At 38.2% G+C, this 12,914-nt stretch overlaps 1 protein-coding gene across 35 annotated transcripts in view; it reads right to left on the reverse strand.

Moving 5' to 3' along the window:
• Positions 1 to 396: 396 nt before the first annotated feature.
• The window catches only part of dlg2 (discs, large homolog 2 (Drosophila)), a 245,639-nt gene continuing 233,121 nt past the window's right edge, over positions 397 to 12,914 (reverse strand). For 29 of the 35 annotated variants that reach the window (XM_039778358.1, XM_039778367.1, XM_039778361.1 and 26 more), the window contains 7 exons: positions 11,203 to 11,253; positions 10,453 to 10,554; positions 8,464 to 8,487; positions 5,330 to 5,502; positions 4,400 to 4,509; positions 3,015 to 3,106; positions 397 to 1,298 (listed from right to left, as the gene is read on the reverse strand). In XM_039778358.1, the coding sequence (XP_039634292.1) occupies positions 1,192 to 1,298; positions 3,015 to 3,106; positions 4,400 to 4,509; positions 5,330 to 5,502; positions 8,464 to 8,487; positions 10,453 to 10,554; positions 11,203 to 11,253 (659 nt within the window). In that variant the 3' untranslated portion in view covers positions 397 to 1,191. Of the gene's footprint in view, positions 1,299 to 3,014; positions 3,107 to 4,399; positions 4,510 to 5,329; positions 5,503 to 8,463; positions 8,488 to 10,452; positions 10,555 to 11,202; positions 11,254 to 12,914 lie in introns of those variants that run through there. The other 6 variants (XM_039778365.1, XM_039778362.1, XM_039778356.1 and 3 more) reach the window with 2 other exon arrangements.

Consider the following 12,914-nt stretch of genomic DNA (forward strand, 5'->3'; position numbering starts at 1 on the left):
AGGAGTGTTAGTACAGAATTCCCAGTTTGTGTTGCAGCTCAACAGGGACACACCAAAGGAGCAGCGGAGACTGTGCGGCAGTTATTTCCAAGATATAAATCCAATCATTATTATCATTAAGACTCAGGAACAGCCTGCCTGAGAGCAAGCTGAACAATCTGAATCATCAGTGTCCTCTTCAAAGTAAAGTTGAAAAACTCCCTTTTTTCATCTTCCTATTCTTCACTGCCCTGCTATCAGTTTCAAAGCACAACAATGTGTTTTGATATTAAAAAGAATTATTTGATCACCTGTTCCATTCCAGATCTACAAAAGTAAAACATCAAATATCTATTCCACCATAATATTCCCATCCATCCTAACACAGTCACAACATACTACATCATTCAAATAAAATATTCTCTGTAAATGACCTTTTAATCAAAGTTATATTTCCAATAATAAATAACTCTGTGCTTGTGTGCCCCCTAGCAATTTAAGTAGCAAAAAATAGAAATACCAGCTTTCTCCCTTCAATCATTGTCAATGCAACAGCTGGATGAGTCTACGTTTAAATAATAATCATAAAAAAACATGAAAGTCTACAGTGACTAAAACATTTTCCTCACATATCTTCAATGTCATGTCAGAGAAATAAATACAGCAATTCAAGGAAGAAATGACGATGTAAACAAACAGAAAGCAAAGCTGTGTTCAGGGGATGCATAGATGCAAAATCAGACAAAACATTAAACTTCAGATGATTATTTGCTAGTTGTTGCAGTGTGAAGGGTGTCACAGTTGTTTTTTTCCTACAATTCCTACTTTCCTTCCTATGTTAGCGAAGCAACGAAATCTGCACTGCATATGCCTCCTCCAGTTTCCTGTTTGAAATTCCACACAGTGCCGATGTAGACACATAACCCCATATTTATTTAGTTTTCATTACATTTCTTTTCCTTTTTGTTCAAATAAAAAAAAAAAATAAATAAAATATACAAACATGTCCTAACACTTTGTGGAATACATTCAGGAACATTCATGTTGAGTGAAAAATGAGGCAATAACCAAACAAAAGTGAAAAAAAAAAAAATGAAACATATACACAATAGTTATTTATGAGAGAGACTATTCATCGCCATACAGTTATCATATGTTACAACTTATTACTAGTTTCTAGCAGTCCAGACTCCCTCCCAGGGTGATGAGTTATTATAGTTTCTCCTTTGAGGGGATCCAGATATAGGGTCCTGAATGTTCCTCTATCACCTCTTTGCAGTTGTTATAAATGTCCTCTAAGGTGTCTCCTTGAACCAGCGCTGCAAAGCAAAGGGAACTCTTTATGAACTGTGGAACTTTGCATACAACATTTAAATCATACAGTCACAGCTGTCAAATGTTTCCAATAGACCCTGTGGACCCGCTGCCCCATGCCTAACACTAATTAGCACCGCCGGGTTGTCTGAAGTTTGGACAAAAAAAACATTGAATGCCATTGAAATATACTATCATCACATAACAAATGACACACAGGGGCTTTAACATGAGCTTATTATAGTTATATACATGCAATGATTCCACAATTCAATTTGACTGAGTCAGTGAAAGACAGACAGACAGTGGCAGAGTTGGATTTAAAGGACAACTCCGGCGCAAAATGAACCTAGGGGTTAATAATACATGTGTACCGAGTCGACCGTTCTCTGGGATATGTTTTCATGCTAATCCAATGTGACCAGTTTTATCGCAAACCGCTAATTAGCTTATAACGCTAGTAGTTTATTAAAAAGAGTTTATAAAGACAGTACCGTATACAGGCGGGTGCCATCTTGGGAAGACAGTCATGACCAGTCGAACGACGAACGCCGTGCAACCAGTAACCAGTAGCATAGCTCAAGCACGGCGTTCGGCGTTCAACTGGTCATGACTGTTTTCCCAAGATGGCGCCCACCTGTATACGTGAACGGTACTGTCTTTATAAACTATGTTTTTAATAAACTGTCTGTACACTTAAGTTCTCAATGCTTGTGTTTACATGTAGGGACCCTCATTATGCTACCGTGGAAGTGTGGTGCTATTTTGAGCCTTGTTATTGTATAGAAATAGCGATTTCTTTTTACTTTACCCGTGCCCCGACAACTAGCGTTATAAGCTAATTAGCGGTTTGCGCTAAAACTGGTCACATTCGATTAGCATGAAAACATATCCCAGAGAACGGTCGACTCGGTACACATGTATTATTAACCCCTAGATTCATTTTGTGCCGGAGTTGTCCTTTAAGATGTCAAAAGGCAATATTAAAGGGAGTGTTTGGATATTTTGAAGTGGGGATGTATGAGGTACTTATCCATAGTGAAAATATTCTAAATATAGCATACACTTAAACTGATATGGATTTTGTTTTAGGTGTCTGAAATAGGTTTAGCTGCTGCGCGGGTCCACAGCAGGACATTGCTTGGCTTCTGTGTCTGTACTCCTGTCTGCTTCTCCAAACTGCCTTCTACTGTAGCTAACACTGACTATGGAGAAGTAGCTCATACAACCACACTTCTAAAGATCTGAACTATCCCTTTTATTATCTTTATATTGGATAATTTTAATAAAAGTGAAAGTTAAGAAATGCAGGATCATAACGCTAATACATTTTACAAATGCTGAAATCTTCACAAACATCTTTTTAGAATCACTGTAAGTTCAAATCCTCCCATGCACTTCTATTTATTATCTAACAAACTGGCGTTACCTTAATAATTGAAGAAGTTAGCTTAAACATTAGCTTAGCTTAAACACTGACACATCCAGTCTGCCAGCCTGGATGAATCTCTACAATAATCCTGATATTTTTGGCATCTGAGCCATGTGAGCACTGCTTCCTTACTGCTGGTCTGTGGTGAGTTGGAAGGAGAGTCTTTAAATAATCGATCACCCAGCTGGCCTTGTGTGCTTATATACTGAGTTTGAGGAGTGTTGAACAGTGAGGGACAAGCTGACTATAAATGGCTTCTTTTGTATTTGTGCTTTTATCAATATCATACCTGTGAAGAATTCACCAAACTCCTGCTCCAGCTTCAAAGCTCTGTCAAACGTCTTCCTGGCTTGTTCCTCTGTCAGTCTCTTATTCATGTCCCTGTGCAGGGGCAAAGGACACAAAACATCCCACACACATGATTCTGTGTCTAGAGTTGGGTCCATTTCCGGTTTCACCAGACCGGTTCGGTGTACCAGGCTAAACCGGTTTAACTTTACGCTAACAGTTTGAACCGGCATTTGACACTATGACACTTTCTGTCAAATTAAAAAGTAGCTGGCAACCTGTGACCACGGCATCACTGCACTAAATCCAGTGGTGTATTCTATGCAGGGGCGTAGCACAAAATTCTGGGCCGTGTAGAAAGGCATTCTCTATGGGCCCCTCCCCACGTCCACAGCTATTCATTCTAGCATCTTTTTGGGCAACAACATACTTTCCATTATAATTTTGATATATTTTGAATTAGCATCTGTGTTTTTCTTCTTCACATATGCTAAATAAAGGTATTTCCACCGTAAATGGTGGTATAAAAGTGTATCCGAATACAGGAAATTAAGTTGTTGACACCCAGACCCCCACTATGATATGCCACCCCCACCCAAAGGCAGATTCTGGCCAAAATATTATATATATATTACTGCAATATATATATATATATATATATATATATATATATATATATATATATATATATATATATATATATATATATATATATAACAAAAAAGTACAGTATACCCACTAAATCCAACTAGTATAGCAAGCAGTGTTGAGCAGTAGCATTACTAGTTAAATTACTTCTCAATAGTGTTGCTGTTTTCTAAATCAAGTAGCTTTTCAGTAGCTTAGTTTAACAGTTGAAATGGTGTGTCTCCCACATTTGTCATGGCCCAAGAGCCACGGTTGTGACACATTAAGTCCCCCTATTTAGATTTATAAGCAGAATACAGACATTTAATGGCTTATAACATGCTATGATGTAGTTGTAAGCAGATATCAGGACATTGTGTGTAAGTGTTTATTAATGTACATTATTTCCACAATTATAACATCTCCTAAAAAGACATATTTGACATTATTACAACAGTGTTTCACTATATTAAATATAATGTATTATACGTTTCTACAGCAGCCTCCAGTCATTGGTGTCCACAACAAATACATTAATAAACACTTATATCTGCTTACAGCTACATTATAGTATGCTATAAGCAATGTATTACATGCTTATTTATAAGAATGAATATGAATAGGAGGACTTAAAGCAAATACTTGCGAAATTCCATAGAGTCCTTTAGTAATATAAAACTAAATGTACAGCAGGCTAGTAGGAGTATTATTAAAGAGAAACATATGAGCGGTTTAGTAAAAGACAAAATGAATACTCACATTAATGAATCGATAGACTTAGGTTTGATGAAGATGGCGATGGGATAGAGTTGTGCTACTTGTAGTCGTTTGATGGCATTTCCAGACACATCCAGAATGCAGTGTTTACCCTGAGACAGAGGCAGGACTTTACAAACCACACACACTCAACACTCTCAACTTCTAAAATCAAAGCTGCACTATGCAAACATGCTTAAATCTTAAAATAAATCTCATATATTGTAAATCTAAACTATGTCCTAAACAGCATCAAGTAAAAGTTCAGAGAAAGATATTAGATCTTTTCTTCTTTCCTTTGGTATAGATATCACAGAGCAGCCAGGTTGATCAACATGAGCTGTAAATAAATACTACAAGAACTGAACCTTGGCATTTGGACATTTACATGTAGTGCACTTGCTTACATGTGGGCGATTTTAGCCCTTTTTTTATGGGAGCTGAAGCACCCCTAAACTTGACCCTGGCACCCCTAAAAAAAATTGCAGAAAAAAAAGTCTGTGTTAATCTATTGTGAGCTAAGGAGTTCTGCTCTAGGAATATCACAGCATCGCCAAACTAAACAGAGAATCTGGATGCCGAGATCATTCTGAGCCAATTTCAGAAAATAGTGCTTATCAGCTATTAGTCAAAACTGCATAAATCTCTAATTTTCAAAGGTTATAGATACTGCATTTTGGGAATGTCTGCTTTTCTATGGCTACATATCCGATTTCTTTCGTACAACCCCCTCACCTTTGTAGTAATGGCCCTGTGGATCAGCATTAAAAAACTCTTTCTGGTTACATACGTAATTCAGTGTTTCCCCTACCATGGTGGTCTAAAATGATGTTAAAAAGTTACGTTGAAAGGGTGCCAGGCACCCCTAAAGCTCTGAACTTGGAATTGTCCCTGCATGTGGTGCAGCTTTTATAAATAGGAAAAGAGTCTCACCCCTTCAGCCACATATTTCACAGACTGGACACTCGTTCCATACAGATTATCATTGTACTGTCCCGCCTCAATGAACTTGTGCTCTTGGATGTCCTTCTCCATCTGCTCTCTGGACATCACATAGTGGTAGTCTCGCCCATCCACCTCGTAGTCCCTCTTGGGCCGAGTAGTATCTTTGGTGCAAGGAGGACATTTATAACTTAGTAACTATTATGTAACAACAAGACAAGACAAGACACTTCCTTTGAGATCTCTTTCAAGTCTATAAAGCACATAGCAATGCTCTATATATGCAGATATGAACACAGGACACAGGCACTGGTCTTTTAACCATCCCTCGTACTCACTGCAAGGCTACATCCACACTACTACTTCCACACAAGAGTTTTAGTTTCAATAGTAGAACTAATCCCCGTCCAGATTAACACGTCTGACATCACATATCACATGACCAGTCACACACCCTGGGCACGTGCGACGGTATAAACAGGAAGCAGATTGTCTGACTTTACTCTGCGTTTGAATATCACACATGTAGAAGTTTAAAATACAGAAAATACTTTGGAAAAAGAACAATGGTGAAAAGTAAGAGCAGGGATTTATTAGAAACGCTGGAGTAGTGTGGACGCCAGACGTAAACTTAACAAAATGTATTTGATTTTAAATCAAAGCGTAGCAGTGTAGATGCAGCCTAAAGCAGGAGAGGCTGCCTCCTGTAAGTAGATGGAACGCCTCTCAGAGGACCTGAGAGAGGCCCTGCACTGTTAAAAAAAGCAGGTTAAAAAAACTTTCATTTTACTACAATCTATGAATAGTTCCTACTGTGTGTGTTTGATATTTGAGATTTGTATATTTGGCACTGATTCTTTTTAACACCTGTTGACATGCATATTGATATGCACTGCATGTGTGTATTGTACTGTGATTATATTGTACTTTACGTATGTGTTGCCCCATGTATGAAACGTGCTGCAGTATATACAGTAAATGAAACTTGAATTGACTTTATTCAATTGTTCTAATGATTAAGTCAGTCAGCTCTGTGCTGTGACAAATCGATCCTGATCTTTTGGCAACTAGAGTTTGGTCAGTTGTTTATGGCTGAATCCACAAAAAACAACTGTGGTACACATTTACCTTTAAAGATATCCACTCAAGTGAGCAAATGGGAAAACAGGACATTATTCTTTTCATCCTTTTTTTTTTTTTACTTTGTTACTTCTTTAAAGGTGCAACATGTAATATATTTACTGTATTAAATCCAAAAATGACCCCAATGCGTCAACAGCTATGAAGGAAACATGCTAAGTTGAAATACTATCTTTTCTGACAACAATGCAAATGCCAGTATTTTCTCCTTTTGAAATTTCCTTTCCGTTACGGAATTTCTGTTTGTGTCTTGGCCTGTGTGTTATCAACTGCCCAGTTTGACAGCCAGGCCGGGTTGCCAGATATACCTGTAAAAACCAAGCCCCCAGGAACAGAGTCATGTCTTAAAGCAACCACGGGCTTAGCGGATAACGGTGGAATTGCACCCCTCTGGCCCAGAAATACTTTTCCCATGGACTTTGCATGGCGACAGAAACTTCTATATTTTATTGGATCATTTTTCTTGGGGTACATCAACTTACCAGCCCGAACACTTAAAGGGTCCTTGTTTAAAATGTCACGTTTTTAACATTTTTAACATTCACTAGTAGCCGAATCCAGAGTTATTAAACTACACTTTATTAAACGACATTTTATGTCATTTCAACATTCGTCTACTCACATTAAATTATATAGAGTACTCAAGTTAGTTACTCGCAAAAACAATTGAGACACACAGCCAGTGACGTGATGCCGACTGGTGCTGGCTAACGCCGCTAACACGCGATAACGGCTAATGTTAGCTAACGTTACCGGAGGACCAGGCAAGGGGGCCACGGCTGTTTACAACCACCGTGAAAGACTCGTGACAGAAACTGCAAGTTTGACTTCCTCATAATGGAAATATGCAATTTAACTTGGGAAAATCAACCGTTTAGCCTGTTTAGTGGCTGTAGCCAACCAACGGTGAGTAATATATATATATATTTTTTCTAGATTACTTTTTGGGCATTTTAGGCCTTTATTTTTATAGGACAGCTGAAGACATGAAAGGGGAGAGAGAGGGGGAATGATATGCAGCAAAGGGCCGCAGGTCGGAGTCGAACCCATGGACACTGCGTCGAGGAGTAAACCTCTATATATGGGCGTGCGCTCTACCAGGTGTGCTACCCGGGCGCCCACGGTGAGTAATTTTAAACCAAGAAATTGTGCCTGTCAGTTGGGTACAGAGCTCTGCGTGAGCACAGGCTTTTATGACTGTCAACATTGCCAGCATCTAACGTTAGCTACTCCGCTGTGCTGTGGAGTAATGTCTGACCATGTGAGACTAGCATCTAACGTTAGCTACTCCGCTGTGCTGTGGAGTAATGTCTGACCATGTGAGACTAGCATCTAACGTTAGCTACTCCGCTGTGCTGTGGAGTAATGTCTGACCATGTGAGATTAGCATCTAACGTTAGCTACTCCGCTGTGCTGTGGAGTAATGTCTGACTATGTGAGATTAGCGTCTCGCAACATTGTTGTGGATGCTGCGGTCTGAGCCTGGCAACCTCCGTGAACTTCGAGTCAAAGGGAGGAGGGGCGGGGGAGATGACTCTCTCCAGTATTTTGAATTTGGACTGCAGTAAATATTTTAAACACTAGTTGTCAGTATTACATATTGCACCTTTAACTACATAATACATGTAGTTAGAAGACAAGGGGGTGGATTATCCACTTATCTGCTACAAAAACTGTAATGTTCTTAGAGCTTTGGCAAATATTGTACAGTGTTAACATACAATGTGCTAGAAAAGTTTGAGCAAATTTCACTGGATATCTTTAAAGAGAAGAATAAAGCTGATAATGAATTGTTCTGCAAAGGTAGAAAGTGCACTATTATCTGATGAAACAAATAAATAACACCAGTGACCATTATTCTACACAGACAGTGATTCCTAAAGGATAAAAGGAGTGTAGGTATTTAGGGGGAGAAATTAGTTCAAGACTCACTTTCTAAACAAAGGATGGATGGAAGAATGAACTCAGCGTATCCACTCACTTACCTTGGTGCCCTGAACTGTTAGCAGCTTTATATGGTTTGAAAGGTACATTGAAATAAAAGAGATGAGTAAATCAAAACATGCAAAACAAAAACTGCTTTGGCTTATGAAGGACACATCACATGCAGAGAGGAGTGAGGTGTTTTGTTAGGATGAGTCAAAATGGAGTTACATGTTTGAACTGGGATCACACACACACACACACACACACACACACACACACACACACACACACACACACACACACACACACACACACACACACACACACACACACACACAAATCAGTACTTAAGCAGTATCTTAAGCTGATACTACAGTATGGCAGCGTTACATGTAGTTTCATTAGCTGCTTTCTCTTACAAAACATTTAAAAAAAACATTTACATCCACAACCACAACCAAAAACAGTACAATCCAATTCATGGTGTAAGAGAAAAAGGTTCCAGCGATAAATAAGTGGCGTTCAAAAATGTCTGTGTGTGTGTGTGTGTGTGTGTGTGTGTGTGTGTGTGTGTGTGTGTGTGTGTGTGTGTGTGAAAGCTGGCGGTAATGAGACTGAAAAGGTTGGTCTGATTACTAATAATGATCCGTGTGGGCTTCAGCTTCTGAAATCACCAAACCTCACAGTTTAACAGTTTATCTGTCAAATTTCGGTTCACCTTTGAGAGCCTCCAGCTGCTAACTGAAATCTGAGGAGAAACACTCCATCCATCAGCTGAGAATGAGAAAACGTGTCCACTACACTGTCTAAAAATCTCATTTCATAGTTGGCTTATTCATTCTGATTCAAAAAGCCTAATGTGAAATGTCGTGTTGATTATACCTAATTATCCATATCCATATTGCATGGAGTTGGCAGGAGATTTTATATTTTTCTTCAATTTTCCAATATATTTATAACACATCCACCCCGAAACACTGGAAAAAAAGCAGCACTAGTGGACTTTATCGTTTATTTAAAGCCTTGTAATATTAATATAACATCCATGTCAGGACTTATCTGACATATCTGATTGGATAACAATATATTTTTTAAATGTTTCTAAAGTAACTTATGATTGTAGCTAATAAACAGTGACACACACTGTGAAATGAGAGGCCTATATCTGTGGACACATTGGTAGTTTACACCTGTTTCACTCTTTAGATCAGGCATGTCCAAAGTCTGGCCCGGGGGCCAATCACGGCCTGCGGCCACATTTCATATGGACCGCAGCCTCGGTTTGTGAAAGACAAGAGCAAGAGGCATATGTTGTAAGCTTAAATGATAACAAACTTTGCATTACGCATAATAAGTCATGTTTAAAATAAACATGAGGTTAAGATATTTATCAACTTCAAGTTGAAGGTATTCCATACAGTATGTTCGGTTATCGGACTACAGATGTAAAAGTAAGGCAGAATTATTTTTTTTAGTTGATGTTGCCATTTAAAAGAAGAAGATGACTGTGACAATGAAAATAAAAATTGTAATAGATCAGTGCATTTGTAGATAACTTTTATTGTTAAAAAAAATGTCAGAAGGGACCGTTGGCCCCTGAGCATCTTCCCATTATCAAATCTGGCACTCCTTAATAATTTTTGGACAGAATGGCTTTAGGTGCAACTATAGCTGTCATTAGTTTTAATAAAGAGGTGCAAGGGAGCTTTTTCGATTTGATTTGAATGTGGCATGGAAAATTCATGTCACCATGAAAATGATTTGTTTTATTTCGGCATTTTAAATCTTCCGTAGGCCAAAAGCCCTCAGTGATTCAAAGTGAAATATGCAGTACAACACTGATGGGATGAGTGGGTGACATCACGCTGACATCACAGCAGATACGATCATGGCCATGAAGGAGCAGGTTAACACATCAGACAATGATTTCACCATTTCTACTCATTGTGAGTATCACATCGTGCCATGCTACATGATGTAATAGCATGAACACAAGCTTTAATTTCACATATTTTTGTTTCACTGCTCTATTCCCATTAACTACTTACGTGGCACACAAGAGCCAAACTTGTCTGGGAATTCTGATATCAGATCATCATTGATTCTGTCCTTCATCGGTCCCAGGATTATGATGGGTCTGGCATAATTAACTGGAAGGAAAAAACAAAGACTGACTGCATTTCCTGAACATTGCTTTAATAGACAACACCTGAGCAACAATGACTGTTTGTTACGCATGAAAGTAACCGTAACATGACGATGACAATCGCACGAACTCTCCTCTGCTGATGTCTTCTGGGTAACACTGTGCTACAGTATTTGACAGCTGGCAACAGTTGCCATGGTGCTGTGAGAGCATTCAAATTCCTAATGTGAGGTTGTAATTCTTATCTTTCACTGAAGTGGTGTAGTTGCTGGAAAATCAGATATACACTACATCTGTCTAACAAAGTGACACAACTAATACTATATTTATATACTATATTTATATCCTAACATTATTAAGGATAATGTTGATTCAGATATGCTCTTTTCATTTTCGTTGTCTTCACTAAATGCAGCCTTGTAGTCATTTCCATATAATCAAGTATGTCACAGCCTCTCTCTCAAAATAAACACTTCATATGAACAGATCTGTTCCAGAGCATCACATGAGCAGAGCCATGCCCCCAAACTACAATGCATTTTGCTGGAATAACTGGTTGAAACCGTGATGACAGTGAGCAGCGGATTAACACACTGTGGTTCACATGTTGAGGGCCAGCTTTGATGACACATTTAAAGAAGTGACAACTTACTTTCTTGCCGCATCACAGGTTCATATGAGAGAATCACATCCTCTTGACTCCCTGGGTGGAGGGGAGGGGAGGGGGGTGGGGGGTTACATAGTACAACATGTTATTATATCTTTAAACAAATACTCATTACTGACAACAACATGCCATATTTGGCCAAAAGCCACAAGCAAGGCAGCATATGTCACAGAACATGTCACTGTTAGTTTTGGTCTGTCCTACTGATGATCTACAGTATATACAAGTCGACTTGTGGCCCTGGTGACATACAAAACACATCTATACAGCTCTTGCTAAGTAAATTATTCACATAATAATCTGTCATTTCAAATAGAACCAAAGAATTATAAACTTTTAAATGAATTCGCTTTGATATTTTGAGTATCTCCCACTTCTCCAGCTTCCCAACTGAATACATTCAGGAGCTCAGGAAACTTGATACAATATGGCATAAAACTTCATATTTAAAGACACCTGGCTGGTGATTTAAACGGTTACCTGATGTGTTTGTAACTTCACGTACATGCATTTAGCAAATCATTTGAGTTTTTGTTGGATAAATGCAATGCTCTACCTCCACTCATGATATTGTTAATTGCAGTTCATATGCTTTCAATGAGAAATATTAGGTTATTTGAAATGCCCTTGTAAAAAAACATTTTCTCACTGCATCAAACACAACAAAATAAAAAAACAAAAAATGTTTAAAGTATTTAACCTGCACAAGAAAAATAACCCTGATTAGTGGGTAAGGGCTCCTGATTCCAAATGAATCTGTTTACTGAAATCAATATGACAGTATAAGCCTGTATCCCAAATGACTGAGACGTTTACTTAACACATTACAAATAACTTAAAAAACCAACAGACGTTATTGTGACGTGCTCCGAAACTCGGCTTCAAACAAACATGCTCACATGCAAAGACAAAAACACTTTAGTTGTTTATGCCAGAGTCATGCAAACATGCATGAAACATTATCAACATTTTAAGAAAGGCGTCAGTAAGGGGTACAATTATAAAAGAAATGTTAAGTCTGCTCAGCATGCCAGTATAGGTTTGGGAGGCTCCAGTACACAATAATCCTGCAGCTGGCCTGCAGTAACAGTGCTGCTTCACCCAGACATACACCATTCAATTCAATTTTATTTATAGTATCAAATCATAACAGGAGTTATCTCAAGACACTTTACAGATAGAGTAGGTCTAGACCACACTCTATAATTTAATTCACCCAACAATTCCAATAATTCCCCAAGAGCAATCATTTAGTGCGACCGTGGCGACACACACAATGTTTGGGACCATGGGTCAGCCATATATACAAGAGTAGAAATGGACATGACTTAATACCATACACAACTGTCTGAGGTTTCTGCCTAAAAGGAAGTTTTTCCTCACCACTGTCAATAAAAAATAAAAATGCTTTCTCATTGAAATTGTTGGGTCTTTGTAAATTATAGAGTGTGGTCTAGACCTACTCTATCTGTACAGTGTCTTGAGATAACTCTTGTTATGATTTGATACTATAAACAAAAATTGAATTGAAATTGAAAATAACACAGACGGACAGGTTGTTATACTATATAAAGCTGGGAGAAAATCTAACTTCAATCAGCCACTTTTAAGTGTATTCATTATAATAATAATAATAATAATAATAATAATAATAAAACAAATCATCTTATCCTCTTCCGACTAGATGTAAATTAATG

This window comes from Perca fluviatilis, chromosome 16, assembly GCF_010015445.1.
Source record: "Perca fluviatilis chromosome 16, GENO_Pfluv_1.0, whole genome shotgun sequence".
Lineage (NCBI taxonomy): Eukaryota > Metazoa > Chordata > Actinopteri > Perciformes > Percidae > Perca > Perca fluviatilis.